The sequence below is a fragment of the Papaver somniferum genome, chromosome 7 (assembly GCF_003573695.1).
Source record: "Papaver somniferum cultivar HN1 chromosome 7, ASM357369v1, whole genome shotgun sequence".
NCBI classification, from domain to species: Eukaryota; Viridiplantae; Streptophyta; class Magnoliopsida; order Ranunculales; family Papaveraceae; genus Papaver; species Papaver somniferum.
In genome coordinates this window covers 3596216-3609275 of record NC_039364.1, presented here as the reverse complement: position 1 = coordinate 3609275, position 13060 = coordinate 3596216, and the positions used below count along the sequence as shown (strand labels likewise).

General features: G+C 35.3%; 1 protein-coding gene across 1 annotated transcript; it reads left to right on the top strand.

Annotated features, from left to right (window-relative positions):
- Positions 1-6698: 6698 nt before the first annotated feature.
- Positions 6699-7363, top strand: LOC113293353. The gene is made up of 2 exons (XM_026542011.1): positions 6699-6778; positions 6872-7363. The coding sequence occupies exons 1-2, from the start codon at positions 6703-6705 to the stop codon at positions 7174-7176; spliced, it is 381 nt and encodes a 126-aa protein (XP_026397796.1). The 5' UTR covers positions 6699-6702; the 3' UTR covers positions 7177-7363.
- Positions 7364-13060: the final 5697 nt, after the last annotated feature.

The following is a 13060-nucleotide window of genomic DNA, read 5'->3' as shown; positions in this document are numbered from 1 at the left end:
ACGTCTTTTGACACAATTCATCTCCCTAATGGAGGATGTCGTCCTTATATTCCCCCTTGTTGCCCCTTCACGGAAGCTTACCTCTACTGGGTTAAGGTTGGCTCCTCCCATCCGGTAATACAAAAACCAGTTGGTTTCGCAGTCTCTTATCCCTCCACCGATAAGGTTTATGGTTACGAGACTGCACCCTAAGTGGGGTTTCTTCGGACCGAATGCATCATAGTCAGGACTTTTCAAGAGTGTCAAGGTACGCTCCAGACGCCCCGGGCACTCTTGACTCAACCGTGTACCTCAGCGCCCTGATCGAGTTTCTGCACTCCTTTGGAAAGATCTCATTACCCCAATCTTTCGATTTAGGTGTCTCTCATGGATGGGATTTTTCGTTTTTTCTCACCCCAAATCTCTATGACTCAAGTTCCAGGGTCGATGTAGATTTCCCTTGAGTCATGCTCACCAGGTTTTCCCCAACTGTGACGTGCGATAGGTCTTACTTTTTTCCCCTTGCATGTATGCGAACTAGGTTGAACGCCACATACGGATGACTAGCCTCCCTAGTTAGAGTTTTTATTTCTGTTGCCTTCTATTAAGGTCTTATCTCAAGGTCTTACATTTGCCTTTTCTTTATATGGTATCACTATATGAAAATAGAATTTTGCATTCCATTCTTATTCTTGAGTTATTGAACTCTAGTACATAGAATTCTTATTAACTTCTTACTCGCGAAGAAAAACATTTGCGCTTTTCATACTACTCGCTTGCTTCTTTCATATTTTGCATCTCTTTAAGTTCGCGGACGCTTCTCAGAACACTATTTCGCATGATCTCCTTTGTGCGAGAATCATCGCACAATTCATTTTTTTCCTTAGAACACAAGTTCTGCCTCTGCATCCGTTCTCCTTCTTTAGAAGTAATCTTTCTGGATCGCTTGGTATTATTATTCGCAGAAGATTCTGCTTCAGTATCCTGCTTATCTGTTTTTCAATTTTAGACACTACATCCACCATTAGTATTTCACCTCTTTGACTATATTTAGCATGCTTCTTCCAATTTCTTCGTTTGCATTGTCGCTCTTCGCACTTGTCAGTATCAATTTCCTGACAGTTTCTACCTTCATTTGTATCTCTTCTTATTATGCCAAGACCCCGAGGTAAAGGATACTTTATGCATTGGTGGAATGTTGAAGCCACACCCAAGATACTATGCAGCCATGGTCTCCAAATTAGAGCATTATAAGGTGACTCAACATCAACAACACAAAATACGATTTCTATTGGTAGACTCTGTAGAGGAATTCGCATTGTCACTTCTCCTTTTGGCTTGTTCGCATTGCCATTGAAGCCATAAATTTTATAAGTTGAAGGAATTAATTCATCATCTCTTCCACCCATAGTCTTGTATGTATGATAAAAGAGGATATCAACAGAACTTCCAGGATCTATGAATATTCTATTTATATCCCAAGTATCCGCTTCATATTCACATCCTCTACTTTTTATTTCAGATTAATCCCTAACCTCACCACTAGTGGACATTCGTGTGGTTCTCCTCCTCTTGGTGTTTCTTCCGCACTGAACGAAATGGTTTTGTTTTTTCCTATCCTTTAATGGTGATACCTTCTCAAGGTTGAAGATTTCTCTTCCATCATTGTCTCTCGCATGCACCCGACTTAAGATGTTGTCGTGAAAGTCTTCAATATTTTTGAATGAATGTATAATCGATTTACATTATAGGTTCTTCGCCTTCGCACCTACTTCGATTACATATGTATTATTTCGTTTCTCCGCACCATATGTATTTCCTCCTGGTGGTGGTGGTGGTAGTAAATTTTGTGGCTGTTGTACTAAGAAGTGGTCCAGCTTTCCTTGCTCAATCATTCGTAGTATGATTTTCCTCACATTTCTACAATTAGTTGTTGTGTGACCATGAAAGCGATTATATACACAGAATTCTTTGTTCCTTCTCCCCGGTGGTGGCTCATCTCCTACATTATGTGGCTCAGGAATTTCTTCCATTAATATAACATCTTCCAAGATTTTGTCTATTGTAGTATTCAACTTTGGCAAGTTTATCTGTTCCCAGACCACCTTTCCAGTTCCTTGTCTTCTATTATAATATGGTTGTTGGCCTCCATATCCTTCTGGGGATTTTTCCATTCTTTGAATCTTATTATTTCCTCCGCGATTTTGGAATTGTCTTTCTTTATACTCTCTTTCGAATTCTTCTTGATCTGCACTACCCATGGCTACCTGATTTTATTCCACCTCTGTAATGTTCTTTCCTTGACTTCCCTGAGATGTGCTCACAACAGTATTTTTCATACTTGGGAGTAAACTTGCATTCACATTAGGCATCGCAACAGAGTAAGACTCCATATCTCCTTGCTTCTCCTCAAGCGCTATATACTCCTCTTGAAATTCGTGCAACTCTGACATTTTTATGGTGTCTTTTATCCTGAAGATCTGTGTATATAATAAATCAGTAGGAAAAAGAGCATTGAAAAAGGCTAATATAAGATTTCGTTCATCTACTCGTCTTGCAATTTCAATACACATGGTTCTCCAACGCGTGGTTAGATGACGCAAAATCTCATTGATCCTTATATGAATCCCAAATGCCGTCTCAATCCCAGTCTTGACATATTATTGCTGATATATTGTCCCAAAAAGACATTCTGTAGATGATGAAATGATCTAATGGTCCCTACTGGCAATCCTTAAAACCATTGAAGAGCCTCCCTGTCAAGCTCACAGGAAAATATTTACACAACACTGCATCATTCTTTTCCCATCGCAATATGGATCAACTGTAAGCTTTTATGTGTTGTACTGCACATATGCTTCCATCAAATATACTAGTGAATACTGGTAAATTGCATTTAGGCGGTATTATTGCAATCTGAATTTCCTTGCAAAGAGTGTTTTTCCTGCTTCCTCTAACTGTCTCCTTCCACCGTTTTTTCGCGCAATCATCATTTCTCTTAATTCTGCCATTTCTTTAAGAATTTCTTCACTCATAGTTTGATCTAAGTCCTGTCGTATAGGTCTTTTTAACCTCGCTTTTCTCAATCTATTCTCATGATTTTTCTGAAGCATGGCCTCCTGTATCTCTCTTTCTTCAGCTTCTTCTCTTCTTATCCTACGCCTTTCTCTTTCATCTCTCACACGTTCACGAACGGCATTATTTCTTTCATCCTCTTCTTCGCATGCATATTGATCTCTCAATATTTCTCTACCATGCAATAGAATTCTCCCTTGTTCTGGATCATTTTCTTCATCATTATCTGGCTCATAGTGTGTGCGATGATGTTCGCCTGTATTTTGACGTCTGTTGTTCCTTTGACATTCTTGTCGGAGATGATGTTCGCGCGGTTGCTCGTATCGGTCATACTATGAATCTCTCATTGCGTTTATCTTGTAGATTATCATCTACTTGTAAGTTCTCATCAATATTACCTAAAAGTTGCTCTCTCCTAGCATCTCTTTGATTAGATTGACTTTGTCTTGATGAACTTCTGCTTGTCCTTGACCTTGATCGTGTAGCGCTTATTGATCTATGTTCTTGCAATCTCATATTCTCTTCTCTTAAATCCTCATTCTGGCTTATCAAGTTCGCACGCTCTTCCTCCTCTCTTCGACTTTCTGCAAACAATCTTTGTCTAAGTTCTGCAATTATCATATTCTCTTTGTTTCCTTCAATCCTTCCTGCATCTCCAGTTCTTTGTTCCTTTTCTTCGGTAGAATTCGTTCTTGCAGTATGAATACTCACTCTATCATAATCAATATCATTGTTCTGCTCTTGTGTACGCTGAGGTCCAACTGGAATTGCATTTCTTTGATTTTCTCTTTCTCCCACCTCTAATTGTTCAGGAATTGCACCTGTTCTTCTTTCAGCAATTCTTCTACTCCTTCTGGATGTGGCTCCTTGTTCAACAGTAGATCCGATTCATACCGTCACCACTTTTTTGTATTAACAAATGAAAGACTACTTTAAAGAGAACTGAAAGGTTCTAATGATGAAAATCTCAATTGTTTAAAGAAAAATGTTAGATTTAAAATTCTGGAAACTTGATTTCCAAATAAATTCACCAACAAGGTATATCACAGGTTCAATCCCTGTTTCTAGCGCCAAAATGTAGTTGCAGGAAATCTTACAACTACACCCATACAAGAATGTAAACAATACTCTAAGAAATCATGGTGAAAATCATTTGTTTATTCATTAAGATCTCAAGTTGGATACAAGATAATACAAAGACTTAGCTTGCTCTCCAAATAAACTTTCTCTCTCCTAATTTCTTGTCTAACACACTCTAAAGATCTCCCTCATTACATGATAACCTTTCCCTTTATATAGGATATTACATAATGGATGACAGCTAGCAGATCCCCTATTTTCGGAATCACAGTTTGTTACAATTGTTCATGTACATTCACCCAACTTCGCACAGATCATCACACTTTACCCGTGACTGTGTTGACATCATTAAGTACGTCATCTCAGTTTAACCACGAGCAATGGTCCTCGCTTATATTAGATGACATTTACTTCGCATACATAATGAATGTGCGATATTTCTCTCCTACATTGTTTCTTCTGTTTCTGTTGCTTGGGTTTTGAAGATTCAAGTAACAAAGTTGATGAAAAGTGCAAATAAATTATCGCCATCGTGATTGTTATCAAAACATTACTTTAATGAATGCCGAATATGCAAACGTGTTCTAGAGATTTCTTGGATAATGTACGGAAAACATACTAAGCACCAACTCACAAAGAAATGTAAGTGAGCCATATAAATTAACAGAATCCACACCTAGATTGCATACATGTAAATATGCATACATGTTTGGATTGCTAGGAAAACAAAAGGAAGACAACCATGAAAATCATCATTGGATGAACTAGACTTCAACGAATCCCAGAAAAACATAAGGCCTCCTTCGTTCTAGCCTATGCATTCAACGGAAACAACCGAGAGTCAGCGTTAACTAACTAGAAGTAACTCACGTCGATTCTGTATATGTTATTGATTAGGGATTTCAGACATGGAATATCCACCGGTTTGCTAAAAAAAAAAAAAAAAAAATTCTTCTTTTACGTGTGCTTTGATATTTGAGACTATGATACGCAAGCCATGACGCCATGGTGCATCCTTTTTAACTTGGAAGTTGCAATATGAAAGCCTTAATTTAGCCATTATGAGTAAGTCTACGATCTCCCCAATGTTTGCTGTACTTGTTTACCCAAATATTAAACTGAACCATTATTATCTTCTAAATAGTCAAACTAATCTGCATTCAATGAGGATTGACTAAATTATCCAAAGTCCCAACGTTCTAACAAGTTAATCTGGTTTGACTTCAGACTTTGGACATCAATATCTGCCATGGAAAGTGATAGTCTTTGGGAAAAATATTGCTAAGAGTAGTGCAGCTATTAATGAACATCTATGGGCGATTCAAACCGCATATATGTCAACCAAATTATGATGATCAAATACCCAGAGAAGAGCACATATTTGACAAAATGAAAATACAAAGACAAATGGGCCCTTCCCCTATGACCTAAAATCGAAATTCATTTACGTTAATTCATAGAAACAAATAGTAATAATAAAAAAATAAAAATAAAATTAAGCAAAAGCATGCAAGAAAAAAAAAAGAAAAAAAAAAGTATACATCCGTTTGTAATTAAGTATTACTGCGAAATTCATTTGCTTATAATCAACATATGATCATTCTAAGAAGTTGACTTTTCTTATATTATCTTTATTAGTTTCTTAATTAATGAAACTTAATCTAGAAAAATAAGAAGCTAGATGTATAAACAATTTTTTAGCAAGTTGGCAACGTTATTGTGGAGATTATTAGTCCCACAGTGTATAGGCAATCTAAAATCCTGCGGTTTATAATTTATAGTGCCTCTCCATTCATTGCTAATTGGTTTTGAGTTGGATGTCGGTATTCTAACATGGTATCAGAGCAGGTTATTTGTGTCGAGTCAGTTGACCGCTCATTTACTTCGCCTTACCTGATTTATTGTTCCACGTGTTAGACGCTACGAGGATACACGTGAGGGGGCGTGTTGAGATTATTAGTCCCACATTGTATGAGCAATTAAGATCCTGCGGTTTATAATCTCTTAGGGCCTCTCCACTCATTGCCAATTGGTTTTGAGTTGGATTCCCGTATTCTAACATTGTATCAGAGCAGGCTATTTGCGACGAGTCATTGACCGCGCCTTTACTCCGCATCGCCCAATTTATTGTCCACGTGTTAGACCCAACGGGTCTACACGTGAGGGGACGTGTTGAGATTATTAGTCCCACATTATATGGGCAATTTAAGATCCTGCGGTTTATAATCTATATGGCTTATCCGCTCATTGCCAATTGGTTTTGAGTTGGATGTCCGTACTCTAACATGGTATCAGAGCAGGATATTTGTGTCGAGTCAGTTGACCGCACCTTTACTCCGCATCACCCGATTTATTGTTCCACGTTTTAAACCCTACAAGACTACACGCGAGGGGGCGTGTTGAGATTATTAATCCCACATTGTATGGACAATTAAGATCCTGCGGTTTATAATCTCTTAGGACCTCTCCACTCATTGCCAATTGGTTTTGAGTTGGATGCCCGTATTTTAACAATTATAAATTGAAGCATAGGTACATTAGTCCATCATTCATCAAACCATTGATACCATGGCTTCAAAAACTGGTTCTTGTTTCGTGGTTGGTTCTCTTTTTCTCATGCTCATCGTTCTTTCTACTTTTTCCGGTAAGTAATATGCGTATCTCTACTTTCGAATTCTCTCATTAATGGTTTATTAATATTCCGATACTAATCTATATTTTATGAATGTAAATTCAGATACGGCATCAGCACAAAAATTTGGTAAAACTTGCCGAGAAAATGGCGGAATTGTTGAGCGTGCCAGCAAACTTGTTAAGGGTGCCAGTGCCACCAAAGCTGAAGCTTGCGATGAATGTAGAACTCTATGCAGGGAGAAATGTACCGAGGGAAGGTTTCTGTTGGAACAAATGTTTTGCATTAGAGCTCCATGTCCACAGCCAAATCCTCTACTAAAAAATGGCGTATGTAAGGTTATAAGTTTCGGAATAAGGAGAATCGTCTCATGCCGTTGCTGTTGCGTGGACCATTTCATACCCAACTAAGTACTATATTTTCCTTCTCGCCGGTTTTCCTACTCGCCGGAATATGAATGTATTTATGTTTTCTTTTAGGTTTATGTTGCTGGGATTATGCACATTTGAGTAACAAAATTGTATCCAAATATGGTAAATAAATGGTTGCTATCACGATTGATTGTTGTGCAAATATTGTGCTGATGATCATTTACTATACTAAAGACTCCATTTGAGATTTCTGGTTGAAGAAAATCATTTACTGCTTTATGTCCGTGTAAATCACCAAAATAATAATTAGTCAATCACATCGCACATGCTCAAAGCACGACTCTTAAGAAAATAATTGGTAATTTAAGAAAAGAATTGGTCATGTACACACCTAGATTAGTCACAGTGTAAAATTTCTAGGCTTCCACCTCGAAGCCAATTAGAAACCAGTGGTGTGACCTATAGGCTATAGATGTTATATGTGCATACCCTAGTTAGCAATTCGGGATTCGGCAAACGTACGGAACGTCAAACGTACGAGTATTATACGGTTTTGTAAAATCCAGATTCGGTCCAAAATTCGGTCAACGGGACCTGATTCGTCAGTAATTCGGAACGGCATACGTACGTGTATAATTCGATTTATAAATGTGAGTTCGACTCTGAAAATTCGGTATCTATATATAACAAATAATTTGTATTTATAAGGTCATAGACCAATTTTTATGCATATGTGTGAGTTATTTAAAGAAAAAATAAACTTAATATGATGATATCAATAATATATACAACATTAGTTATCCAAGAGGACGTCGTATGGTGATTTAGATGCTTGGTTAGTGAGTTTGAGATCTCTCTCACCTTCACCTTCAAATCTCTTCAGTCGTTTTTGTTTCATAAAAATTACAACACGTCTAATATTCGGTCGTGTATGCTCGGAAGGCAGTAAAGCCCAAAAAGTGGAGTCTTTGAAAAGTAAAAGCTAAAGAATTTATGGCGAATTAAGCGGACGTATCATTCGGAATACGTAAAATTCGTGAACGGTTCGCGAATAATCCGGGAATGCCACATAATACGCGACTTGGGTTCGGAGTTGCAAACGTACGCGAATAAGACGGTAAAATTCGTAATACGGAAAAATTCGCGAATGATTCGCGAATCATTCGCGAACTTACTAACTAGGGTGCATACATATCCGGTCCATCTGAATGGTGTGCGTGGTATATTTTAATCCATGTCCAATCCATCACCCCACGCGTCTAACATCCGTTAGCAGGCGGGACGGCTAACGTATTTGGTATTTTCGATGAATACATTCAACAAACTCTGTACGTTCAGTCCAACTTGTTAGATCAAACAGCCGTTAATAGCTAGCCATTTTGCTGAATCTCCACAAAATAAATCCTTATTAGTAGAAACGAGGGCTTTTTAAACGTTGTCGCTCGAAGATATTTAAGTGTGATTGAAGATATTGCAAGACAGGCCAAAATCACAATTTTACCCAAAATCTTTCCAACGTGCAATAGAATCTTGCCAGCATTTATAGAATCAATATGAGTAACATGCAAGTGCAGATTTGTAATTGCTGTTTTGTTTAATTAACGTTTGTTCATTCCAAGACGTGGACTTCTTTTTCTTGTTGGTCTCTAAGCTTATTAACGAAAAAAATAATGATCAAACTCATATTCCCTCCGTTCCATTTTAGATTATGTTTTAGAGTTGTTTTTCTGTTCCATAATATTTGAAAGTTTTCATATTTTTTCACAAAATTACTAATAACACCCTTATTTTTTGTCTTCGAACTATAAATTTATTTTTAAATACAATAATAACAATTAATATTGGAAGACTTTTATTAAGGGTATGGATGAAAAATCTTCATGTCTCTCTCCATTTTTTAATTTACGTGAAAACTCAAAACATCATCTACACTGGAACGGAAGGAGTATATAAATTAGAAAAATATCTTTCTTTATCGGGAACATAATAAATTGAAGCATTAGTTCATCAATCATTAAACCGGTAATATTATATCGATCATGGCTCCAAAAACTAGTTCTTCTTTTTTGATTGGTTTTCTTTTTGCCATGTTTATTTTTCATCCTACCTTCTCTGGTAAGTTATATGGAAATTTACATAAAAATTCATTGTAGATCAATGGTTAAATGTTATACTTTTCTGTTCCTGCTAATTGTTTCTATTAATACAATGTTAACGGAAACAAATAACTCACCATCTAGAAGAAGAACTCCTAAAGGAAATCAAGAGAAATGAATCGGAAGCTCAAAGTATTCACCTTGCAGAAGACTTCCTAAAGGTCCTAGATCCAGACGAGATCAACGGACAACCGGCATTGCTTTAGTTACAAGACAAAACTTTCCGGGGATATGCGGGAATTGTTCAGTATGGCAGCATAGCTACAAAAAGAATTAACGGGGTATTAAATTTTGAAGAAACTTGTGATGATTGTAGAACACTATGTTGGAGAAAATGCCATGAGAGGACTACAGACTATCCTCTTCCAGTCTTGTGCCAACTCATTTGGATGGAATTCGTATGCTTTTGCTGTTGTTTGGATAAATCCATCACGGATTAATATGTACGGTATATTCCTTGTCTTAAGTCGGAGTATAGTCGCTGTGTATGTTTTCAGCGAAATGTATGTTTTATTTGTTCTGTTTTTATTTATGTTTCTTTTTATTTCCAAGACAAGGTTATATAAAAAGAAAAAAGAGAATACAAACAAGTCACCACTCATTCATGAGTGCTTCCAAATTGCTCCAAATGAAACTAGGAGAACAAACTTAAAGATATCCATATCAAAAGATCAAAGTACAACCAATTGTTTAAAAAGATCAATGATCTCGTTAATACTTCACTACACCAAAATCAGGATTTTGTTACAGTGCAACCTGTCACAGTTTATTTTTCAGTCACAGATACACCTGTGATAAGTCTTGTAACAATTATAATTGTTATTAAATTTGGTATTGTGATAATAATTAGGAATATTAAATTCTTTTATTAGTCACAATAATATTTGTTGACAATTTTACAGACAATCACAATTATAATTCAAAGTGATGATTCCACCCAAAAATTTCACCACATCTAAAACAATCCCAAAATTATAACACTTTGAATTTTACTTGTCACTAATTTTCTCACGGTTCTTCTTATCTTGTATCCCGTATACAAGATAAACATTAATGAGTTACTTTTTCTATTAATTTCACAACATTTCATCGGAAATATAACATCACAAATTACTGTGATTTACACAGCTACATTTACATAAATACCCTTGGAGTATGGGATTTGTTTCTCATATATTTTGTTGGGCCCACATGGAAAGTCGTTTAAACCTTCTAATAACGGAGCTTCCAAGGTTATAGAACTGTTCCCTTCTGCCATTCATAGATCTTACAGGAATCTCAAAATAACAAACAACTTTACTAGCAACACCAATGTTTTTCTACAATCTTAAAAGATTAGAATAACAACGATTACCGAAACATCATCCATAGTCCTCCGCAGCTATTGCGAAGATAATTGGGTGTAGGAGAAAATCAAAAGTCACTAATGGAGATGAAGAAGAATTGCAGTTAATAATTGCTTAATCTTTCTGAAGGTTTAATCAAGATAGATCTATGGTTTTACACAAACTTGATTTGCATAGTTCTAAGTTCTAATTAAAATTTGATTTGATAATTTAATTAGTCTATGTTCACCATACAGATAATTTAATTAGTCTATGGTACTCTATGTTCACCATACAGATGCTAATTTAATTAGTCTCCTGGATGATGCTCGATTTGTCGATACACATTTACATAAAGATAACAATCAAGTTCAATAATTCACGGTATTAACTAGTAAATTTCTAGTGATCACCAAACTTATAACCATTACCACAAAGGTTCTGGTGTTAATGATTATGTGAGAGTTTGATGTTCATGTTCTCATTACGAAAGAAAATTTCGTATTCCGGCCATGCTTCTAAAAAGCTGATTTGCAAAAGTTTCCTTTTTGTTAAGTTTTGTTGGGTTCGTTGGACCTGTGAACGAAGAGAAGGGAGGAAGAAGAAGTAATTACAAGAAGAAATGGTTGAAACTTTAAAAAAACGGATAGCATACGATGGGGAAAATTATGGGGGTACTTGTGGAAATAACGTACACTTTTTTGAGTAAATTTTCAAATAAAACAATTTACCTTCCCAAGATAAAAGGGTGGAGAATCAGTAAAATATTTGTCAATTCATTAATGCTTATCCTGGGGATACAAGATAAGAAAATCATTTACCCACATTTGTACGAACTAACAATTATATTTCATTTCTATAAATCAAAATACATTTTTCTTTTCCTTTTTAATTTTCTTAATATTAGAAAACATGATCAAGACCAAGTCAACAAAACATGACTTTATAGAAATTTGACTTTGACATATCAGCTTCTTCCGAAGACGATGAAAATTACCAGACTACCCTTATCGGAATAAGTGCAATAAAAGTTCCGAAGATTGTGAATATAACCAGACTACCCTTTTCGGAAATAAGTAAAGTAAATATTACAGACTATTAAAATGACCATATTACCCTTAATAGAAAAAAGTGCAACAAAATATATGCAGACTGTGAAAATGACCAGACTATCCTTTTCAGAAATAAGTGAAGTAAATATTACAGACTGTGAAAATGACTATATTACCATTAATGGAAATTTATGCAATAAATATTATGGAAACTGTGAAAATGACCAGACTACCTTATCGGAAATAAGTAAAGTAATATATTACAGACTGTGAAATAACCATACAACCCTTATAAGAAATAAGTAAAGAAAATATTACATGCTGTGAAAATGACCATTTTACCAGTACTAAAAATAAGTGCAATAAATATTATGGAGACTGTGAAAATGACAAAACTGCCCCTATAGGAAATAAGTAAAGGAAATATTACACATTTTGAAAACCACCATATTACCCTTACTTTGAAAATGACCATATTACCCTTACTAGAAATAAGTGCAATAAATATCATGGAGACTATGAAAATGACTATATTATACCCTTATAAGAAATAAGTGCAATAAATATCATGGAGACTATGAAAATGACCAAACTACCCTTATCAGAAATAAGTAAAGTAAATATTACATACTATGAAAATGACTATTTTACCCTTACTGGAAATAAGTGTAATAAATATTTTGGAGACTATGAAAATCACCAGACTACCCTTATCAGAAATAAGTAAAGTAAATATTACAGAATGTGAAAATGACCATATTACCCTTATTGGAAATAAATGCAATTACATCATGGAGACTATGAAAATGACCAAACTATCCTTATCAAAAATAAGTAAAGTAAATATTACAAACCGAAAATGACCATATTACCCTTACTAGAAATAAGTGCAATAAATATCATGGAGACTATGAAAATTACCAAACTACCCTTATCAAAAATAAGTAAAGTAAATATTAAAGCATGTGATGTGAAAATGACCAGACTACCCTTATTGGAAATAAATAAAGTAAATATTACAAACTGTGAAAATGACCAGACTACCCTTATTAAAGATAAGTAAAGTTAATATTTCAGACTGTGAAAATGATAATATTACCCTTACTAGAAATTAATGCAATAAACATCATGGAGACTATAAAATGCCAAACTGCCCTTATAAAAATAAGTCAAGTAAATATTATAGTCTGTAAAATTGACCATTTTACCCTTACTGGAAATAAGCGCAATAAATGTAATGGAGACTGTGATAAAGGTAAAAAGGTCATTTTCACAGTCTATAATATTTACTTAACTTATTTCCGATAAGGGTAGTCTGGTCATTTTCTTTGTCACCGTGTATTTATTGCACTAATTTCTAGTAAGGGTAATTTGGTCATTTTCACTGTCA